Source organism: Eleutherodactylus coqui, chromosome 9, assembly GCF_035609145.1.
Source record: "Eleutherodactylus coqui strain aEleCoq1 chromosome 9, aEleCoq1.hap1, whole genome shotgun sequence".
Classification (NCBI taxonomy): domain Eukaryota; kingdom Metazoa; phylum Chordata; class Amphibia; order Anura; family Eleutherodactylidae; genus Eleutherodactylus; species Eleutherodactylus coqui.
This window is the reverse complement of record NC_089845.1, coordinates 15,059,534-15,080,671: the sequence shown is the minus strand read 5'-3', so window position 1 is coordinate 15,080,671 and position 21,138 is coordinate 15,059,534. Positions and strand designations below refer to the sequence as shown.

At 46.3% G+C, this 21,138-nt stretch overlaps 1 protein-coding gene across 4 annotated transcripts in view; it reads left to right on the top strand.

Annotated features, from left to right (window-relative positions):
• The window catches only part of COL15A1 (collagen type XV alpha 1 chain), a 638,286-nt gene that overhangs the window by 329,858 nt on the left and 287,290 nt on the right, over nt 1-21,138 (top strand). For all 4 annotated transcript variants that reach the window (XM_066579143.1, XM_066579144.1, XM_066579146.1 and 1 more), the window contains exons 13-14: nt 4,769-4,906; nt 20,172-20,234. In XM_066579143.1, coding sequence (XP_066435240.1) covers nt 4,769-4,906; nt 20,172-20,234 — 201 coding nt within the window. The remainder of the gene's footprint in view (nt 1-4,768; nt 4,907-20,171; nt 20,235-21,138) is intronic.

Genomic DNA, 21,138 nt, shown 5'->3' with positions numbered 1-21,138 from the left:
TGATTGCTGCTCCGCCAATTACAGCCATTGCGTGGACCAAGCCTGCTAGGTAATTATAATAAGACATTCCCTGAAAATAAGACTGAAACACGGTATATTAGGGTTTACCTTTAGGGAAGGAAGAGGAGACTCCAAACAGCCTGACTAATGGACGGCACTTGTAGCAGAGCAGAGTGTTGGCATTTGGCATTGCAAATTGTTGAACAGACCCGGGGCAATTGCCAATTCCACCCCCAGGGCTGGCCTGCTTGTGTTATGACATGAAAAAATTTGGCAGCAAATCCTTTAGGCCTCCTTCACACGGGCGACACCGTACGATATCGCTGCGATTTTCTCACAGCAATACCGCAATTTTGTAGCGCTACAAAGTCGCATGTGACGCTACAAAATCACGCAACTTTGTAGCATCTGCTACTGTCAAAATCGCATCGCATGCAAACTGCGTTTTCGTGTGATGCGATGCAACAGAGAGGAAGGCTCCATAGAGAAACATGGGCTACAAAACCTCACGTGCCGCGGGCATATCGCCGGACCTGCGAGGTTTGTGTGTCGTTTTGTAGCATGCTACAAAACATCTCCTATGTGAAGGAAACCATAGGATACCATGGGCTTCTCATACATGCGAGTTGTAGCATCGTAGCAATGCTACAAAATCATGCAACTTTGTCGCCCATGTGAAGGAGGCCTTAAGGAAAGGTGACCAGATTTTCCCTAGGTCAAAGCGGGACAGTGCGCTGTGGACAGGGGTGGGGCTTATCACGATGTATGATTTTACCTTTGTCGTTATAAAAAGTACAGGGACATTTCAAAAAAGACAGGGAGCAAATTCCACAGCATTTCCGCACCAAAATCTGTACACTTGGGGCTGATTTTAACGGGTAAAAATATGCGGCGCTCCCCTAATCTTCTCCAAAGGCTTTCTACTGTCAGTGCAACACCCCAGAGGGATGATCCCAGACACTTGACTAGAGTGCAGAGCTGGTAGGCATCAGTGTTAGCTTGAGCAGGATCGCAGGTTCAACACCCCTACGATAGATAATGCCAATAAATGGGTTGATGGGGGTAGTAGTACTTATCACTTGTGAAGCCACTGTTCCCACTACGCGGCAGAGAAAAGAACACAGAGACTGGTGTATAGTAACTCGGGTCCCCAGGAATGGTTGAGGCCCAGTATAACTTTGCTTAAAAATAAACTTTAACACAACATGTATTCAAAGCAACGCAGGGACAATTCTCTTTAAATGACAGCAGGCTAGAGCTCAGAGGTCAGGGAGGATACACAGGATGAATCCGGTCCTACAGTCCACGTTATCTGTATGGTACCGCTCTTGGACTGGGAGCACTCCAGAGGAGGAAGGGGCGTAGGGGTCACTCTACAGACACTCTGTCAGATGATTATTCAAAGCAAAAGAATTAGCAATAACAGCTCGAACAGCAGGCACGTGGGCGTGTCAGTAGTGTACCTCTGTGCTGTGATCTGGATTTTGGAGGCCGCACAGGAAAAGCCTGTAATGTGAATTAGTACCTGAATGTTGGCTCTGTATATGCAGGGTTATTGGGAATTGCTCTCTCTCTCGCTCGCTCTGATGGTGGGTCTCACATCCAGACTTCACTCGCTATGTGATATCTCTCCTCTTCCTCCATCTTCACCTACATGGAAGCTGAAGGTGCTTCCATGTGGCTCTGTGTTAGCACTCACTGCTCCTGAAGATGGACGACCACTTCCTGCTCTCAAGCACTACTATTTATACCTTTACTCATACCACACAACATGACAAATTGATACATGCAGGCAATGATCTACATGCAGGCAATGATTTTATTACTGTTAACTAGAGATGAGCGAGCATGTTCATTTAAGGCTGCTACTCGAGCGAGTAGCAGTCTTTTTGAGTAACTGTGTACTCGCCGAGCAGCATGCGAGGGGGCAGGGGGCAGCGGGGGAGGGGGGAGAGAGATCTCTCACTCTCTCCCCGCCGCCTCTTTCCCCCGCATGCTGCTTGGGCGAGTACACAGTTACTCAACAAGACTGCTACTCGCTCAAGTAGCAGCCTTAAACGAGCATGCTCGCTCATCTCTACTGTTAACCTCTCAAGCGCCGTAGCTGTGCAAAACACACACCCAATATGACAGGACAAGCTTTGCACAGTGCATCTACATAGGAGAAAACATGTATGACATTTATGGAGGGGACCAGAATGGTGTTCTGGGCCACTACATCAGTGCTCCCTTGGCTTCTGGTTCCTAGTAGCCTGTAGTAGCCTCATCTTCCTAGCGGCACCACACCTGACCAAGCTGCAGGGAACCAGAAGCCGGGGAGCGCTGACAGTGGGAAGCCTTTGGAGGAGGTGAGGGGGGGGCCCAATATCATATGAAATCAGCTCTGTACACCAATGCTATGGATTTTGACAGTTTTTTCGATGTGGAAATGCTGCAGAATTTGCTCTGGAAACTTTTGTTGCGGACATTCCACAGCATTTCCACCATGTGTGAACATACTCTAAAGCAGCTTAAGCTATGCAGCCACGTGCAGTGTGACCTCAGTAGTAATAGTGTCCCCTCTATAAAAGTAATAGTGACTCCCACAGTGGCTTCAGTAGATAGTGTCGCCCACAGTGGCCTCAGTAAAAGTGACCCCTACAATATCCCAAGTAGTAATTGTGACCCCCACGGCGGCCTCAGTAGTAATAGTGCCCCCTACAGTATCCCCAGTAGTAAAAGTGATCTCCACGGTGGCCTCAGTAGTAAGTGTCCCGTATATTGGCCTCAGTAGTAATAGTGTTCCCTATATTGGCCTTAGTAGCAATAGTGACCCATACAGTATCCCCAGTAGTAGTAGTGACCCCCCACAGTGACCTCAGTAGTAGTAGTGACCCCCACAGTGACCCCAGTAGTAATATTGTCCTCCATAGTGGTCTTAGTAGTAATAGTGACCCCTCTATAAAAATAAGTGACCCCACAGTGGCCTCAATAGTAATAGTGACCCCTACAGTATCTCTAGTAGTAATAGTGTCCTCTCTATAAAAGTAATAGTGACCCCCAAGAGGAGTGTCCCCTATATTCTCCCCAGTAGTAATAGTGACCCCCACAGTAGCCTCAGTAGAAATAGTGACTTTTACAGTAGCCTCAGTAGTAATAGTGACCCCAACAGTGACCCCAGTAGTAATAATGTCCCTTATAGTATCCCCAATAGTAACAGTAGCCGCAGTAGTAATACTATCCCCTATATTCACCTCAGTAGTAATAGTGACCCCCCCCCCCCACAGTGGCCTCAGTAGAAATAGTATCCACTATGTTAGTAATAGTGACCCTCCAACATGGCCTCAGTAGTATGTGTCCCCTATATTGACCCCAGTAGTACTTATTACCCCAACAATAGCTTCAGTAGTAATGCTATTACTACTGCGGATAATATAGGTGACACTCCTCTCCTCCTGCAGAACCAAGGAGAAGAGATCAGGGGACGAAGATAAATAGATATGAGTGCTTTTACTACCAGACTGCTGTGAGAGTCACTATTATTGCTGGGGCTGACATAGGGGAGCACTATTACTACTGAGGCCACTGTGGGGGGCACTATAACTACTGGGGCTGATATTGAGGGCACTATTACTACTGAGGCCACTAACTCAAGTTGACTTAGGAGATGTTTACATATGGCGGAAATGCTGTGGAAATTTCTGCAGCAAATTCTGTATCTAAAAAAAAACGGTAAAAATCTGTATCATTGGTGCAAATTATACTGGAAATCACTCACGTATCCACAACTGATTTCATTCTATGCAGCACTCGCCCTCACCTCCTCTGTAGTCTTCACGTAGTCAGTGCTTCAGATTCCCAGTGCCGCGGGTCAGGTGAGGCCACTACAGGATGCTGGGAACCAGAAGACAGGGAACGCTGATGGCAGGAAATCCCCGAAGGAGGTGAGGGGGACCGCTACAAAGTATGAAATCAGCTGTGGATACACGGCTGATTTCCAGTCAAAATGTACACCAATGTACATTGAGCTGTGGATAAGGAGTCTATGATGATGTACGTCCTGTGCGCCATGGCTGCTGCTCATGGAAAGTCAGGCTATGAAGTAAGGCTTGGTGTGATGTATTGTTTTGCACTTTATTGTGCCAGTGACCGTTGTGTTTATAATGTCAATAACCTTGGATGACTGGTAAATAAATCAGGCAGCTCTTATGGAGAATAAGGGGTCCATATAAAGATAAATGAATAGCATCAGGCATAATGAGAAAAGTCTCAAGAGTCAGGTGCCTCGCTGCTGCCAGATTGAAGCAACATTATGGGGATGTAAGTGCTGGTGTGACTAGGTGAAAATGTCATTTTGGGATTATAACAAGTACAGTCGCTTTGAGAAAATGTATGCTGTATGTTATGCAACATTTAAGTACAGCGCCCTTGTATGGAACGAAAATGTTATCCATCTGTTTGCTGCTCCGTAAAAGTTATTTTTATAATCTATGTACGTTGCGTATGTCTGTCACCGCTACACCATGCACAACAAATCCACCTGCTTCAGTAAGATATCATAGGTACTATGCCCATATCTGCTTCAAAAATTAGCTGTTCACTTGCTGCCATCTCACTTTTTGACAGGAGCTATTTTCATGAGATATTTGTGTTGTTTATCTACCGGTCAGTGTTAGATGTTAATGTTGTAGCTGACCACTGTATATATTTTAATATGCTTTTTTTGTAATATAAATGCAATGTTTGTCACAACAACCAAAAATTCTAATTAATTTTTTCTTTTTAAAAGTACTCACCTGGATTACCTGGGCCAGTTGGGCCACCAGGACCACCAGGATTGCCTGGAAAGCCAGGTTCCGATTCAGGAACTGAGGGTCCTCAAGGAAAAGATGGCAAAGATGGAGAACCTGGAATACCTGGACCACCCGTGAGTAAATGTTCTGGTTTCACTTTGAGGGATAATGCTTACATGTGAAGGCAAAACAATTGCTCACTATTCATTCATTATTCGTTATTGGTGACTTTTAGTCAGCATGAAAACCACTGCTGGATTGCTGGCTTGTCACTCAGTGTAGACGCTCCCTGCTTATCACTTCACATAGAGGGTAAAGTGCTGAGCGAGAAGCCCGCGATCCAGCCTTCAAGTTTGTCATTGTAAATGCTCTGCACAAGCACTGAGGACCTCAGCGGGAACATCAGTGTTTGTGCAGTCGTTTACCCGTGTCTCGTCCTGTGTAAAAGAGCTATTTCTGGCTGAAGATTTTTCTCTTGGATAGGCAGTTCTATTGAATTTTGTTCTCTAAGCCTCTAGCATCCTATAAAGCATCTTATGATGTCCTGGTCAATGAAGCATGCAAACAAAGCTTGTGTAACAACATGGAATGGTTTGCAGCTTTGTGTTGTAACCCAAGCACACAGATAGCGTGGTCATGACAAGCCAAGGGTTGGTAACGTTGGATATGAGTTGCCGTATAAAAGGAGCAGGCAGGTAACGTAATCCGAGGATTAACCAGGGTAATGGGTAACAGCAATTCAGTAGAGATGAATAGTAGTAGGAGAGATAGACCAATGGCAGGAAGCACAATAATCACTCAAAGTGGAAGTGCCAGGCTTTTATAGCATGTCCCGGGGACTGGATTGCAGGAAAAAGGAACAAGACTAAGGTAATGTAATGATGCTGTCCAAAGCATCTCATTTAGCTTTTCCTGAGTTTCCCGTAACATTGACAGCCTGTGGTCAACCGTAGGAGTGGTAGTATTTACTGGAAGATTAGGAATGAATAACATATATAGACCAGAGTTGGCAAAAAAGGGACTCGGAGATGTAGAACTATGCTTTGAGTTATTATAAGCAAATTCAGCGGTTGCCAAGTAGTCCACCCAATCATCCTGGAGGTATTGTTCAAAAGTTTGATTAGTCCTTTCAGTCTGACTATTGGACTGCAGATGGAAGGCAGAAGACAAATTAATAGAGATCCCTAAGGCTATTTAAAAGCTCTTCCGGAATTTTGGAGTAAAGTGCACCCCTCTATCAGAAACTACATTATCCTGAATACCGCATAGTCTAAATATCTCCTGTAGTTTGTTCAGCAATAGGAATCTCTTTGATGGAAATAAAATGGGCCATTTTTGAGAATCGGATCATAACAAAGATAGTAGTCTTTTCTTTCGAGGAAGGAGACCCAGAGTAAAATCATGAATATTGATCCCCCAGGCCTAGATGGGACTGGAAGAGGTTGAAGAAGTCCTAACTGAGGAGATTGTGGGGTTGTTTTTTTTTTTTATTTGTGTACACATTACGCAGGGACAACATATCTTTGTTCTTACACATTCTATCACATTGTTCTTACAATTAGGCCACCAGGAAGAACAAAGCAATAGTTCCAGAGTCTTTGTGACTCCAAGATGACCTGCAAGTTTAGAGTCACGGACAAATTTAAGAACAAAGTCGACTAGAATCAGGACATATAGTCTATTTCTCTGCATCCAAAACCTCTCTTTAAAAGAATTTTTTTTTTCACTGAATCCATTCTTAAAACTTAGCATTTATTCATAGATGTCTGATAAAACGATGACGTGTGCGCACTAATAGTGTTTAATGTAGACCCACCATAGTTCTCCAATAGGTGTCTTAATGGAACAGACAAAGACCCTAGTAGGCACAGGATGATGGATTGATCAAATCTTTCTCACTCATGTTATATACAGACTTATAGAGGTCATACCCCCTTTAATATCGGGGTCTACCCATAGAAGTCCTTGACCGTCCCACCATAATGGGAAAAGTGAGACAATCCAAGGACACCAGATTTGTCTCATTTTATTCCAACAACAACCTGTAGGAAAGAACTTGAGGTTACTTTGTTTTGTTCCACTATCTTAAACTTTAAGAAAACAGCCGTACGAATGATCTTTGGTGGAATTTTCAAGATGTAATTCACCTGATTCTTATTATTGGTTCAGCGCCTTTCTGTTGTTTTAATACAATGTCATCAGGAACCAAAAATTCACCATTTAAGAGTCATAAGAAGAGACCCTTTGTTGCTGGTTATGAGCAGCAAAAGAATCCCATAATAAAGTACCATTCTAAAACTAGCGTCAGTACCAAGTATCCCTAGGCTAAGCTCTATCTGGTCTTAGGTATAATACTTTTTGTGTCTAGTTGAATCTACTCTAGGCCCGTTAGATATAGATATTGTTCTCCAGCCTACCATCAAGGCTGGAGACTCTGCTAGGCTCTTGATTTGTTTTCTTTTTGGTCTTTGAGGCTGATGCTATGGTTCTCTGGCTCTGTCTAACGGAACCTATTTAAAAGAAAGATCCACGTCTCTAGAAGGATGTTTGAGAAAAGTGTCATTTCGGTATCCATCTTTGACTCTTGAAAAAAAAAAAAGGGGTTGGGTATCCCCAGGAAACTTTTGGGGAACAAGATGGTACAGTCAACTGGTGATATATGTGACAGAAATGCACATGGGTGTAGTTGCATCTAGTCATCGACTTGTTGAGACAGGACAGCTCCCACAGCAGAATTGGAGGCATCCACTTCTGCACATAAAGGGTAATTTGGGATTTGGATGAACCCATACTGGTGCAGAAGTGAACAGACCATTTAGTTTTTCAAAGTTGCCCTATGCTTCTAGAGACCATGAATTTGTTTTGTATTTCTAGTTGAGTGAAGTGATTGGCAAGATGATTTTTGAGAAGTCTTTAATAAAGATCCGGTAGAAATTTGCAAATCCTATAAAGCATTGCACGTCTTTTAGGCTTCTTGGAGTGGGTCAACCAACCACGGCTTTAATATTGCTGCATACTTAAAGGGGTTGTCCCGCGAAAGCAAGTTGGGTTATACACTTCTGTATGGCCATATTAATGCACTTTGTAATGTACATTGTGCATTAATTATGAGCCATACAGAAGTTATCAGAAGTTATTCACTTACCTGTTCCGTTGCTAGCGTCCTCGTCTCCATGGTGCCATCTAATTTTCAGCGTCTAATCGCCGAATTAGACGCGCTTGCGCAGTCCTGTCTTCTTCTTTTCTGAATGGGGCCGCTCGTGCCGGAGAGCGGGTCCTTGTAGCTCCGCCCCGTCACGTGCCGATTCTAGCCAATCAGGAGGCTGGAATCGGCAATGGACCGCACAGAAGACCTGCGGTCCACCGAGGGAGAAGATCCCGGCGGCCATCTTCACCAGGTAAGTAAGAAGTCACCGGAGCGCGGGGGTTCAGGTAAGCACTATCCCGTTTTCTTTTTTAACCCCTGCATCGGGTTTGTCTCGCTCCGAACGGGGGGGCTATTGAAAAAAAAAAAAACCCGTTTCGGCGCGGGACAACCCCTTTAAGCTGTCTGGGGAGATAATGTATCCCAGGAATTGCGTTCAAACTCACATTTCTCTAACTTGATGTAGAGACTATTCTTTTGGAGTTGTTCCAAAGACTACCAGAACGTGCCTGCGATGTTCCACCAAATTGTCAGAGAAGATGATGTCGTTGAGATATGTCTCTACTAATTGATCCCACAGATCTTAAAATACATCATTGTGCAGGAAGATACCTGCAGAATTGCAGAGACTGAATGGCATCACTAGAGATTCAAAGTGTCCATATCTTGTTCTGAAAGCAGTCTTCCATTAATCTCCAGGTCAGATCTGTACCAGATTATATGCCCCTCGCAGATCAAGTTCGGTAAAGATCTTGGCAGCACTGAGTCTCTCCAGCAATTCTGGAATTAAGGGGAGAGGAGATTTTATTTAGTTCCCTATAATCAATGCATGGCCACAAAGTTAAGTCCTTATTTTCCACAAAAAATAAGGGTGCCCTTGCTGGGGATGAAGAAGGTCGAATGTAACCCTTCTTTAACTTTTCATCCAGGTATTTTCTGAGTCCTTTTAATTCTGGTTCAGAAAGATTGTAAATCTGACCAAAAGAAATATCTGTTCCAGGGAGTAATTCTATAGGACAATCATATGGCCGATGAGGGTGTAGTTGATGAGATTTTTTTTTTTGCTGCAGTTATCATAGAATTGCTGGTATTGAGGTGCCAACTAATCAGAATTCTGCTGACAATCCTCAGGGGTTGGAGTATGTTCGAGGCTGGGTAGTGGTATCTGTCATTTTTCTTTACAGTACTCAGAGAGGAAGGTAATGATTCTTGAGTCCCAGTTGATGGAAGGATTGTGGGTAGAAAAACAAGGATTCCTTAGAGAACTGGAAACTTTGAGTTAAGGTGAAAACTATTTGTCATGGTGCTCAAGTTTAATAATGATTACGTTTGATTGTCTTATGAGTTACAGGCCCAGAAGACAATGGTGAACCATCCACCGTTTGCATTTCGATGGGTTTGGTCCTGCTTGTGATTATTATTATCAAGAGCAAATTTAAAGTCCATGAAATTCCCTTCGACTCCTGGATCGAACATAGCGAGCATTGTAATTTCTGGTCCCCGACTAGGACTTATATCGGAATGACAAAGTGGAAAGATGGGAGATGTATGTTATCCTTCTCTTGAGTGAGCGATTGGATTGCCTATGATTCTGGACCCGGAATGTCAGATGTGCGTCTGGTCATGGCAATAGTTTTTTTAAACTTGTTGGGGCAGTTAATGGCATAATGTCCCGAGCCCCCGCAATAGAGACAAAAAATTCTCAGTACGGTACCTTTCCTTCTCTGCTACGGAAAGTGGTTTGTGGGTGACCTCAATCAGCATTGGTTTCCAAAAGCCCGTAGTTTCATGTAGCCAAGCCGTGTGTGATGTGTGTCACGTGCATGTAGCCTAACCATGTGTGCTGTGTGTCTCGTGCATGTAGCCTAACCATGTGTGCTGTGTGTCTCGTGCATGTAGCCTAACCATGTGTGCTGTTTGTCACACGCATGTAGCAGAGCCTTGTGTGTTGTGTGTAAAGCCCATGTAACAGAGGCATGTGTGCTGTGTGTCACACGAATGTAGCAGACCCATCATGTGTCATGCGCTTGTAGCCGAACCGTGAGTGCTGTGTCATGTGCATGTAGCCGAGCTGTGTGTGCTGTCTGTCACACGCATGTAGCAGAGATATGTGTGCTGTGTGTGATGGCAATGTAACAGAGCCGTGTGTGCTGTGTGTCGCACGCATGTAGTAGACACGTTTGCTGTGCATCACATGCATGTATCAGAGCTGTGTGTGCTGTATGTCAGGCGCATATATCAGAGTCGTGTATGCAGTATGCAACACGGTTGTAGTAGAGCTGTACGTCTTGCGTATCATGTGTATGTGACTGAGTACCTGTGTGCCATGTGTCATGCGCATATAGCCAAACTGTGTGTGCTGTTTGTCACACGCCTTTAGCAGAGACATGCGAGATGCCCATGTAACAGAACTGTGTGTGCTGTGTGTCACATGCATGTAGCAGACCCGTGTGTGCTGTATGTGACACGCATGTAGCAGAGCTATGTGCGCTGTGTGTCACGTGCATGTAGCAGAGCTATGTGTGCTGTGTGTCACGCGCATGTAGCAGAGCTGTGTGTGCTGTGTGTCACGCGCATGTAGCAGAGCTGTGTGTGCTGTGTGTCACGCGCATGTAGCAGAGCTGTGTGTGCTGTGTGTCACGCGCATGTAGCAGAGCTATGTGTGCTGTGTCACGCGCATGTAGCAGAGCTGTGTGTGCTGTGTCACGCGCATGTAGCAGAGCTGTGTGTGCTGTGTCACGCGCATGTAGCAGAGCTGTGTGTGCTGTGTGTCACGCGCATGTAGCAGAGCTGTGTCACGCGCATGTAGCAGAGCTGTGTCATGCGCATGTAGCAGAGCTGTGTCATGCGCATGTAGCAGAGCTGTGTGTGCTGTGTGTCACGCGCATGTAGCAGAGCTATGTGTGCTGTGTGTCATGCGCATGTAGCAGAGCTATGTGTGCTGTGTGTCACGCGCATGTAGCAGAGCTGTGTGTGCTGTGTCACGCGCATGTAGCAGAGCTGTGTGTGCTGTGTCACGCGCATGTAGCAGAGCTGTGTGTGCTGTGTCACGCGCATGTAGCAGAGCTGTGTGTGCTGTGTGTCACGCGCATGTAGCAGAGCTGTGTGTGCTGTGTGTCACGCGCATGTAGCAGAGCTGTGTGTGCTGTGTCACGCGCATGTAGCAGAGCTGTGTGTGCTGTGTGTCACGCGCATGTAGCAGAGCTGTGTGTGCTGTGTCACGCGCATGTAGCAGAGCTGTGTGTGCTGTGTGTCACGCGCATGTAGCAGAGCTGTGTCACGCGCATGTAGCAGAGCTGTGTGTGCTGTGTCACGCGCATGTAGCAGAGCTGTGTGTGCTGTGTGTCACGCGCATGTAGCAGAGCTGTGTGTGCTGTGTGTCACGCGCATGTAGCAGAGCTGTGTGTGCTGTGTGTCACGCGCATGTAGCAGAGCTGTGTGTGCTGTGTCACGCGCATGTAGCAGAGCTGTGTGTGCTGTGTCACGCGCATGTAGCAGAGCTGTGTGTGCTGTGTGTCACGCGCATGTAGCAGAGCTGTGTGTGCTGTGTGTCACGCGCATGTAGCAGAGCTGTGTGTGCTGTGTGTCACGCGCATGTAGCAGAGCTGTGTGTGCCGTGTGTCACGCGCATGTAGCAGAGCTGTGTGTGCCGTGTGTCACGCGCATGTAGCAGAGCTGTGTGTGCCGTGTGTCACGCGCATGTAGCAGAGCTGTGTGTGCCGTGTGTCACGCGCATGTAGCAGAGCTGTGTGTGCCGTGTGTCACGCGCATGTAGCAGAGCTGTGTGTGCCGTGTGTCACGCGCATGTAGCAGAGCTGTGTGTGCCGTGTGTCACGCGCATGTAGCAGAGCTGTGTGTGCTGTGTGTCACGCGCATGTAGCAGAGCTGTGTGTGCTGTGTGTCACGCGCATGTAGCAGAGCTGTGTGTGCTGTGTGTCACGCGCATGTAGCAGAGCTGTGTGTGCTGTGTCACGCGCATGTAGCAGAGCTGTGTGTGCTGTGTCACGCGCATGTAGCAGAGCTGTGTGTGCTGTGTGTCACGCGCATGTAGCAGAGCTGTGTGTGCTGTGTGTCACGCGCATGTAGCAGAGCTGTGTGTGCTGTGTGTCACGCGCATGTAGCAGAGCTGTGTGTGCCGTGTGTCACACGCATGTAGCAGAGCTGTGTGTGCCGTGTCACGCGCATGTAGCAGAGCTGTGTGTGCCGTGTGTCACGCGCATGTAGCAGAGCTGTGTGTGCCGTGTGTCACGCGCATGTAGCAGAGCTGTGTGTGCTGTGTGTCACGCGCATGTAGCAGAGCTGTGTGTCACGCGCATGTAGCAGAGCTGTGTGTGCTGTGTGTCACGCGCATGTAGCAGAGCTGTGTGGGCTGTGTGTCACGCGCATCTAGCAGAGCTATGTGTGCTGTGTGTCACGCGCATCTAGCAGAGCTATGTGTGCTGTGTGTCACGCGCATGTAGCAAAGCCATGTATGCTGTGTGACACGCGCATGTAGCAGTCATGTGTGCTGTGTGTCACGCGCATGTAGCAGTCTCGTGTGTGCTGTGTGTCACGCGCATTTAGCAGTGTCGTGTGTGCTGTGTGTCACGCGCATGTAGTAGAGTTGTGTGTGCTGTGTGTGTAATGCACATCTAGCAGAGCTGTGTGTGTGATGCGCATGTAGCAGAGTCGTGTGTGCTGTGTGTGACGTGCATTTATAGCAGAGCTGTGTGTGACGCGCATGTAGCAGAGTCGTGTGTGCTGTGTGTGACGTGCATTTATAGCAGAGCTGTGTGTGACGCGCATGTAGCAGAGTCGTGTGTGCTGTGTGTGATGCACATCTAGCAGAGCTGTGTGTGTGATGCACATGTAGCAGAGTCATGTGTGCTGTGTGTAATGTGCATTTATAGCAGAGCTGTGTGTGACGCGCATGTAGGCAATGACTGGGACGTCCTCTCAGGTCCTAAAGCAGCAAGTCCTAAAACAGCAGCTGTTTACTTACACAGACAGAAGGGGTATACCAGACAGAGAGGGAATTATAGGGATAGATAACCGGTCTCTTCTCTTTTGCCTATGTGGATGCTGGATATCACAAGTTTGATCCAACATCACGCAAGTGGAGTGTTGCTGAAATTATGATGTGGATTCATCTAAAAGACTTGACATTTGTGAGAGATTCTAAAATTGGTAAGAATGTTCCATCTTATTATATAAAGCTTTGGTCTCCTTGCATAACTATATGGATCACAAGTATACTGAAATCTAAAGATTGTATAGCATACTACGGATTTAATTATTTTTTGTCATTTGGTTTATTCTTTTTCGGACAGATATCCTTATCATTGGATTTTTGGTCTTATTGAATTAAAGATTTACTAATGTTTTAATCATTTATGAAAAAAGGTTGCTTTTTAATTATGCCAATTATCACCCATTTTGTTGATGACATGTACTTGGTTGATGATTGTTATTAGAGGTCGGTATATTTAAGGCCCTCATCTGTCTCCTTAAAAAGTAATTCAGAAAAAGAGGTTAAAGGAGATGTCCCGAGGCAGCAAGTGGGTCTATACACTTCTGCATGGCTATAATAATGCACTTTGTAATGTACATTGTGCATTAATTATGAGCCATACAGAAGTTATAAAAAGTTTTATACTTACCTGCTCCGTTGCTGGCGTCCTCGTCTCCATGGTGCCGACTAATTTTCGCCCTCCAATGGCCAAATTAGCCGCGCTTGCGCAGTCCGGGTCTTCTCCTCTTCTCTATGGGGCTCCGTGTAGCTCCGTGTAGCTCCGCCCCGTCACGTGCCGATTCCAGCCAATCAGGAGGCTGGAATCGGCAATGGACCGCACAGAAGAGCTGCGGTCCACGGAGGTAGAGGATCCCGGCGGCCATCTTCAGCAGGTGAGTATGAAGACGCCGGACCGCCGGGATTCAGGTAAGCGCTGTGCGGGTGGTTTTTTTAACCCCTGCATCGGGGTTGTCTCGCGCCGAACGGGGGGGGGGTTTAAAAAAAAAAAAACCCGTTTCGGCGCGGGACATCTCCTTTAACTGTACATACTGTAATAGGGTTAACTGTAAGGTTTAGAAGCAGGGGCAAAAGTCACCCTCCTGGAATACCTGCGGAGAGACTGAGGCACAATGGAGTCAAAAGGTTAACTTCTTTAATGCTTTACTGAATCTATATAGTAACATAGTTTGTAAAGCCGAAATATTCATATGTCCATCTAGTTCAGGCTATTAACCCCCAATGTTGATCCAGAGGAAAAAAAATCCAATGATGTAGAAGCGAATTTTCCCCATTTAAGGAGAAAAAAGATTTCTTCCTGGCTTCAATCTGGCAATCAGAATAATCCCTGGATCAACAACCCTTCTGACGTCACAAGTGATTATAACATATAATATTGTATGCGCTGAAGAAAGGTGTCCAGGCCCCTCTTGAACTCTTTTATCGAATTTTTCATTCACCACTTCATCACCATTAAACTCCTCAGGCAGAGAGTTCCACAGTCTCACTGCTCTTACAGTAAATAACCCCCTTCTATGTTGGTGTAGAAACCTTCTTTTCTCTAGATGCAGACGATGCCTCTACAAAAGTAGCGACATTGGGAAAATCTTTGGGCATTGTGATACAATAAGGGACAATTACGCTATTCAAATAAAGTTTAAAATAATCAATTAATCTCTTATCCTTAGAGGAGGCACTAAACATAAAACGTAGCTGGGTGCAATGATTCTCAGGGTGTTGGCGCAATAAATACACAATTCACTCATTCGAATTTGTACCCTCCCTGGAATTAGTTGGTTGCTTACCTCATCCACATTGTCTCAGACCTACAGCCTGAAGCTTTTAAGCCTCTCCCATTGTTTGAAATTCATTAGTGGTCACAATGTTAGTCTGACTCTCACTCAAACACCAGCTATAGGCAAAGGGTTAATGCACTGTTGCAAGGGCGCATGCCCACAATGGCTCTGATACTGCTTCACTCTTGTACTTGCATGTCGGACAGCACCTCTCTTATTAGTGTTGTCATCACAAGACGTGGCTAACCCTGTTTGACCGGAAATCACTCCTTTTTATAGCATACCGCTGCATATGCAAGTGCGCACATCGTAATTACACCCTTGTGCTCTCACGTAACATACACCACGGCATCAAGTTCCCAACCAGTATGACGACTGAGGGCGCCCACCCACTGGCGATTTTTTTTTCCTTTGCGTTTTGCGTTTTTTCTCAGGAGCAATTAGTTTTGAATGTACTCCTGTCCACTGGCGTTTTTTTTTTCAGTCTGTTGCAATTTTTAACATAGGAACTGTCAGTTGCATATGTGTCCTTATTTTTCTCTTAATGCACCCTTGAATGTCAATGTAAATTAACGCAAAAAGCCGCGAAAAAGCCGCGAAAAACGCACGGAAAAAGCGCCAAAAACGCGCACAAAAATCGCAACCGCCAGTGGGTGGGCGCCCTAAAGCTGTAGTTCTCCGATACCATAATAGTTAGAGCAAGGCTCTACTCCTGAGAACCACTGCATGCATATAGCTGAGAGGAAATCCCCATTAGACAACACTTACAATGGGACAATACACATTAGGGTGTATTCACACATCGCTAATTTGTTGCAAATTTGCAGCAGCTTTTGCCTCTTCAATTTGAATTCAATTGAAGGGATGAATTCTGCTTTAGATCTGCCCCAAAATCTGAAATAAAAAATGTAGCAAATCAGCCATGTGTGAGCACACCCTTAAAAACAGATCATTCTCCTGTCAAAATGAAGTGTGATTGAAGGGTGATTGTTGTCAATAAGAGAAACCAGGTAATCTTGTAGATATGATACCTTTTAATGGCTAAAAAAAATACTTGATGTTACAGCAAGCTTTTGGGTTTTTCTTATCGACCCTTCTGAAGCATAAAAAACACACTACAAAAATCTAGTAAGGTTTGCATGACAGCCTAGGAGCTCAATCACTTCCTTACACAACTGTAGAGCTTCACAGTAAAACCTACATTCAGTCTTGCACATTCCCCTTCCTTCATCAAGGTTGATCTATAATAATAATCTTTATTTATATGGCGCCAACATATTCTGCAGCGCTTACAATACAGGGGAAATAACACAAGACAACGGTTACATGATGTAATCAATTGATGGAAAAAGTAGGGGTGAGGGTCTTGCTCCAACGAGCTTACATACCACAGATAATGGGGTGATACAGACGGTAAAGGGGCTGGAGATGTTCACGGTATGGCGGGGTGGAGCGTGAGGGATGCTATACACACAGACAATGGTCAGGCCATATAGTGGCGGAATCGGGATGACTGCAGGTGCTGGATCATTATGGCCAGCAGGGATTGCAGTCTGTGGGACAGGGAGCATGTTATCAGGCAGAGTACCGAGGGGTTTGGTTTAGGAGATATGGTATGCCTCTCTGAAGTGGGGCGTTTTTAGAGCACGCCTAAACTTTAGCGTGTAAAATGATTGCCCGAATATTTTTTGGTAGCACGTTCCAGAGGACAGGTGCTGCTCTTGAGATGTCTTGGAGGCGGGAGTGAGAGGTTCGAATTAAAGGGTCGCTCAGTCTGATATCATTAGCAGAGAGGAGGGCGCTGGCTGGGTGGTGAATTGAGATGAGGGAAGCAATGTAGGGCGGGGCACTGCTGTGGAGTGCTTTGTGGTTGAGGGTAGTGAGTTTAAATTGTATCCTGTATCTGACGGGCAGCCAGTGCAGTGACTGGCACAGGGCAGAGGTGTCCAAGTAGCAGCTGGACAGGAAGATGAGCCTGGCTGCCGCAGTCAGGATGGATTGGAGAGGGTAGAGCCTGGTTCGGTGGAGGCCGATCAGCAATAAGTTGCAATAATCGAGCCGAGACTGGATGAGGGCAACAGTGAGCGTTTTTAGCGTATCCATGGTGAGAAAAGGGTATATTCTAGCGATGTTCTTAAGGTGCAGCTGACATGTTCGGGCCAGAGATTGGATGTAGGGTTGAAGGAAAGATCAGAGTCGAATATGACCTCAAGGCAGCGGGCATGCTGTCTGGGAGTTATGGTGGTGCCACATTCTGAGATGGAGATGTGGATGAGGTCGGTTAGTAGAGGGTGGAAACAGGAGAAGGTCAGTTTTTGAGAGGTTCAGTTTTAGGTAGAGAGAGGACATAGTGTTAGAGACATTCTGGAGGAATGCTGCTGTGATGTCCCAGGAGGAGGTGTATAGCTGGGTATCATCAGCATAGAGATGGTACTGGAAACCAAATCTCCTGATGGTGTGTCCAATGGGGGCTGTGTAGATGGAGAAGAGGAGGGGGCCAAGGACCGAGCCCTGGGGACCCCAACAGCAAGGGGAAGAGGAGGGGAGGTAGAGCCAGCAAAGCAGACACTGAAGGAGTGGTCGGATAGGTATGAGGAGAACCAGGAGAGGGCAGTGTTCTTTAGTCCAATTGAGCAAAGCATAGTGAGGAGAAGTTTGTGGCCAACAGTGTTGAATGCTGCAGAGAGGTCGAGGAGGATCATTATGGAGTAGTCGCACCTCGATTTGGCTGTCAGGAAGTTGTTTGACACTTTAGCCAGAGCGGTTTCTGTCGAGTGTTGGGGATGGAAGCCGGACTGTAGAGGGTCAAAAAGAGAGTTATCTGAGAGATAGATTGTAGGGTGAGAGTAAAACAGGCGTTCTAGGAGTTTGGAGATAAAGGGCAGGTTTGAGATGGGTCGGTAGTTGGCAGCATCGGTCAAGTCAAGAGTCGGTTTATTTAGCAGCGGTGATATGATAGCGTGTTTGAATGAGGATGGGAAAATGCCAGAGGTCAGAGAAAGATTGAATATAGTGATGAGGTGGGAGATGACCACCGGGGAAAGGGACCGCACGAGGTGTGAGGGTAGAGGGTCACTAGTGCAGGTAGTGGGGCTAGCGGAGGAGAGCAGTCTGGAGACAACTTCCTCTGTCATTGGTCTAAGTACAGAGAGTGAACAGGAGCTAAATACAGTACTGACGAGACTAGGGTCAGGGCTAGTCTGGGATTCGGCGGTAATTTCCTGCCGGATTTCGAAAAAAAAAAATTTTTTAAGTAAGCAGCCAGCTCTTCAGTACTGAGATCTGTCACGAGGGGCTGCAGTTTTAGGCTGAGATGAGAGTGGAAAGTATCAAAGAGTCTTTTAGGGTTATGAGAGTGATGAGACAAGAGAGGTGAAGTAGACTTGTTTGGCATGGTGGAGGGCAAGGTTGTATGTTCTAAGCATGAATTTAAAGTGTAGAAACTCTGCGGGCTTTTGAGACTTTCTCCACAGCCATTCAGCACACCTAGAGCACCGCTTAATGAATCGCGTTTTGAGGCGTGAGCCGGGGTTGCAGCGGTCTATATCGGATGACTTGGGTTACGGGGGAGGGAAAGCACCGCTTCATCCATGGCATGTTTGAGAATGGTGTTGTAATGTGCGGCAGCCAGGTTGGGGAAGGAGAGGAGAGAGATAGGGGACAGAGAGGACTGTAGAGACTCGGCAAAGTTTTTGGTGTGAATGGCCTGAAGGTTCCTGTAGGTACGGGAGGTAGGAGGGTCTGGGGAGATACTAGGAAGCTTGACAGAGAAAGAGAGGAGGTTATGGTCTGAGATCGGGAGAGGGGAATTAGTGAAGTTGGAAGCAGAGCAGAGACTGAAGAAGACCAGATCCAGAGTATTACCATCCCTGTGAGTGGGGGAGGCTGTGAGTTGTGAGAGACCAAGGAAGGAGGTGAGCGATAGAAGCTGAGAGGCAGATGAGGAGATGGGGTTGTTAGTGGGGATGTTGAAGTCTCCTAGGATGAGGGTTGGGATTTCACAGGAGAGGAAGTATTCAAGAAACAGGCATGTAGCACCTCTGGGGCGGTAGATAACTGCTACTCATATAAACAGCGGACAGAAAAGCCGTAGGGCATGTACTTCGAATGATGGGAGAGTGAGGGTACTGGGGGGATGACCTGGAAGGTGCATTGTGGGGAGAGGAGAGCACCCACTCTTCTCCCTCACATGTCTTCCAGTCTTGAGGTATGGGAGAACTGCAGGCCATTGTAAGACAGTGCAGCAGGGGAGGCTGTGTCCGATTGCTGTATCCATGTTTCTGTTAGAGCTAGCAGGTTTAGGGATTTAGCAGTGAAAACGCCATAGATGGTGGGAAATTTGCTGCATGCCGACTGGCAATTCCAGAGCGCACATTGAAAGGAAACAGGGGAGGATATGCAGGGACTAGTGGTTGGATTAGAAGAGTGTCTCAGTGGGGCAGGTGGGGAGTAATAGTTTGGGGCACTAGAAGGTGGGCCAGGATTGGGAGAGATGTCCCCTGCTGCTAGTAGCAGCAGTATAGGGAGGGTAAGCAGGGGGTTAGGGGATTTATGAAGGCGATAGTTATGTTTCACTGTGGCTTCAGGGGATTATGACGTTTTAGGAAAGTAAAGAGTGCATGCAAACTGTACATGGGTGAAGAAAGGAGAGAAGAGCTGATATGGATAGAATGCCCCAGAGGTGGGTGTTGGATGTAGATTTGATAGAAAACAGTAAAGATGAGAATAGAGACTACAGTAGTAGTGATGGTCAGGGAGTGCAGGGTTTTAGGACAATGTATGCGGCATACCTGTCTCCTGCTCTGTTGAACTGCATAGAAGTCACACTTGCTCATGGGTACACTTCATCACAGGGAACTGCCATATGCGTACACTGCCACATGCGTGTCAGTGAAGGGATACTACTTTTAAAGCCAAGCAGCAGTCAACACTTGGGAGGGACTAGTTCAAATTAGATTCGTTAAGCAACTGTCTAGTGACCCACCCAGAGGTTTTATGGCTCGCTTGCATAAATAACACCTCCACACTTAAAGTGGACATAGAAGTGGGGGATGATACTATATGGGGGAGGAGGCACAAGATATGACCAATATTCAAGCTAGGCAAGAGACACGTACCATAGACATAACAGAAAATATGCAAGAAAATAGCAGTGGTGCAATTTAAGCAGAGATGAAGCAGCAGGATGGGGGGAGGCACTTCTGCACAGGGTTGGACCTTGTTGCTTTTTAGGTCCCATAGCATCTTCTTTTCCTGCTGCCCTGGTAGCTACGGCCATGCATGGAATTTCATCAGGTTGCTGCTTTCATTTTCCAAAAGGCATTTAAAAAGTGGAATCCATTTTCTACAGACGATTACTCCACTTCTGCCTGGCATGAGTCTAGGTGAATGCAGCCACCAGAAGAGACCATAGTATTTTATTTTAATGTAAATATATCTTATTTTGTCATTCTTTTCTGCTATTTGTATAGGGCTTACCTGGATCACCTGGAAAAGATGGTGCAACTGGGCATTCTGGTCAGAAGGGAATAAAAGTAAGTGTCATTCTTAAAACAAATATTTTTCTTCAAATTCTGGGGCATATGACTAAACGTAAGACATGGTGATATTCTATGTTGTTTCAAATATATTTACCACGTTGCATTATTATTTGGTGTTGAAGTATCTGATTTTAGCCCTAAAGGTAAGTCACATCGAATAGGTTATTTTAACCCCATCCCGACAGCGTAATAACATCATTGAATTGCTGTGATTGGTTAATCCAGCACTGCGTCAGCCAATGAAAGTTGCCGCTGGGTTAACCAATCAGAGCATTAGCTTGCTGGAGGTGGGGTATTCAAGACCCGCTTCCAGGAAGAAATGCTCTGTTGGCGTGGAGGAGGACACGTCAGTATGCAGCAGCGCCGCAGACCGTCATGAGGACCAGAACGCCAGCGGTAGGTGAGTATTGATGTGTGGTTTTTTTTATGTAGTGTAGTTAGTTTCCCCATTGAACTGAATTGAAACGCCATAATAATCCGGCTGCGGATAACGCAGTGAACGCTTTCCATAGACTGAACTATGAAAAGCACAGCCCAGCGTCCATGAGAAGAAAATCGTGGCATGTTGTTCTATCAGATAGGCTGACCACGGAGACCTGTCAGTTCTTCCCCTGTGGCGGAATATTCGCCGCTAGCAATATTACGCCTCAGCCGTGAACAGGCAGCAGGCAACATTAAAAAACTGTTCTGACCCGGTTAACTTTTTATAATCATGAAGGTGCTAGGAAATGGAAGGTAGCATGAGTCTAATGTTTCTAGATGAACGCCATACACGATCTGGGTATCATGGTATCTTGACGCCACCAGGAACTCCTGGTGGAGTCAATATTGACAGGGGGTGACGCCCCCTGTACGTGATTGGCTGCACATCTGGTAGCCCTGTAGGTCCTGCAAGGCC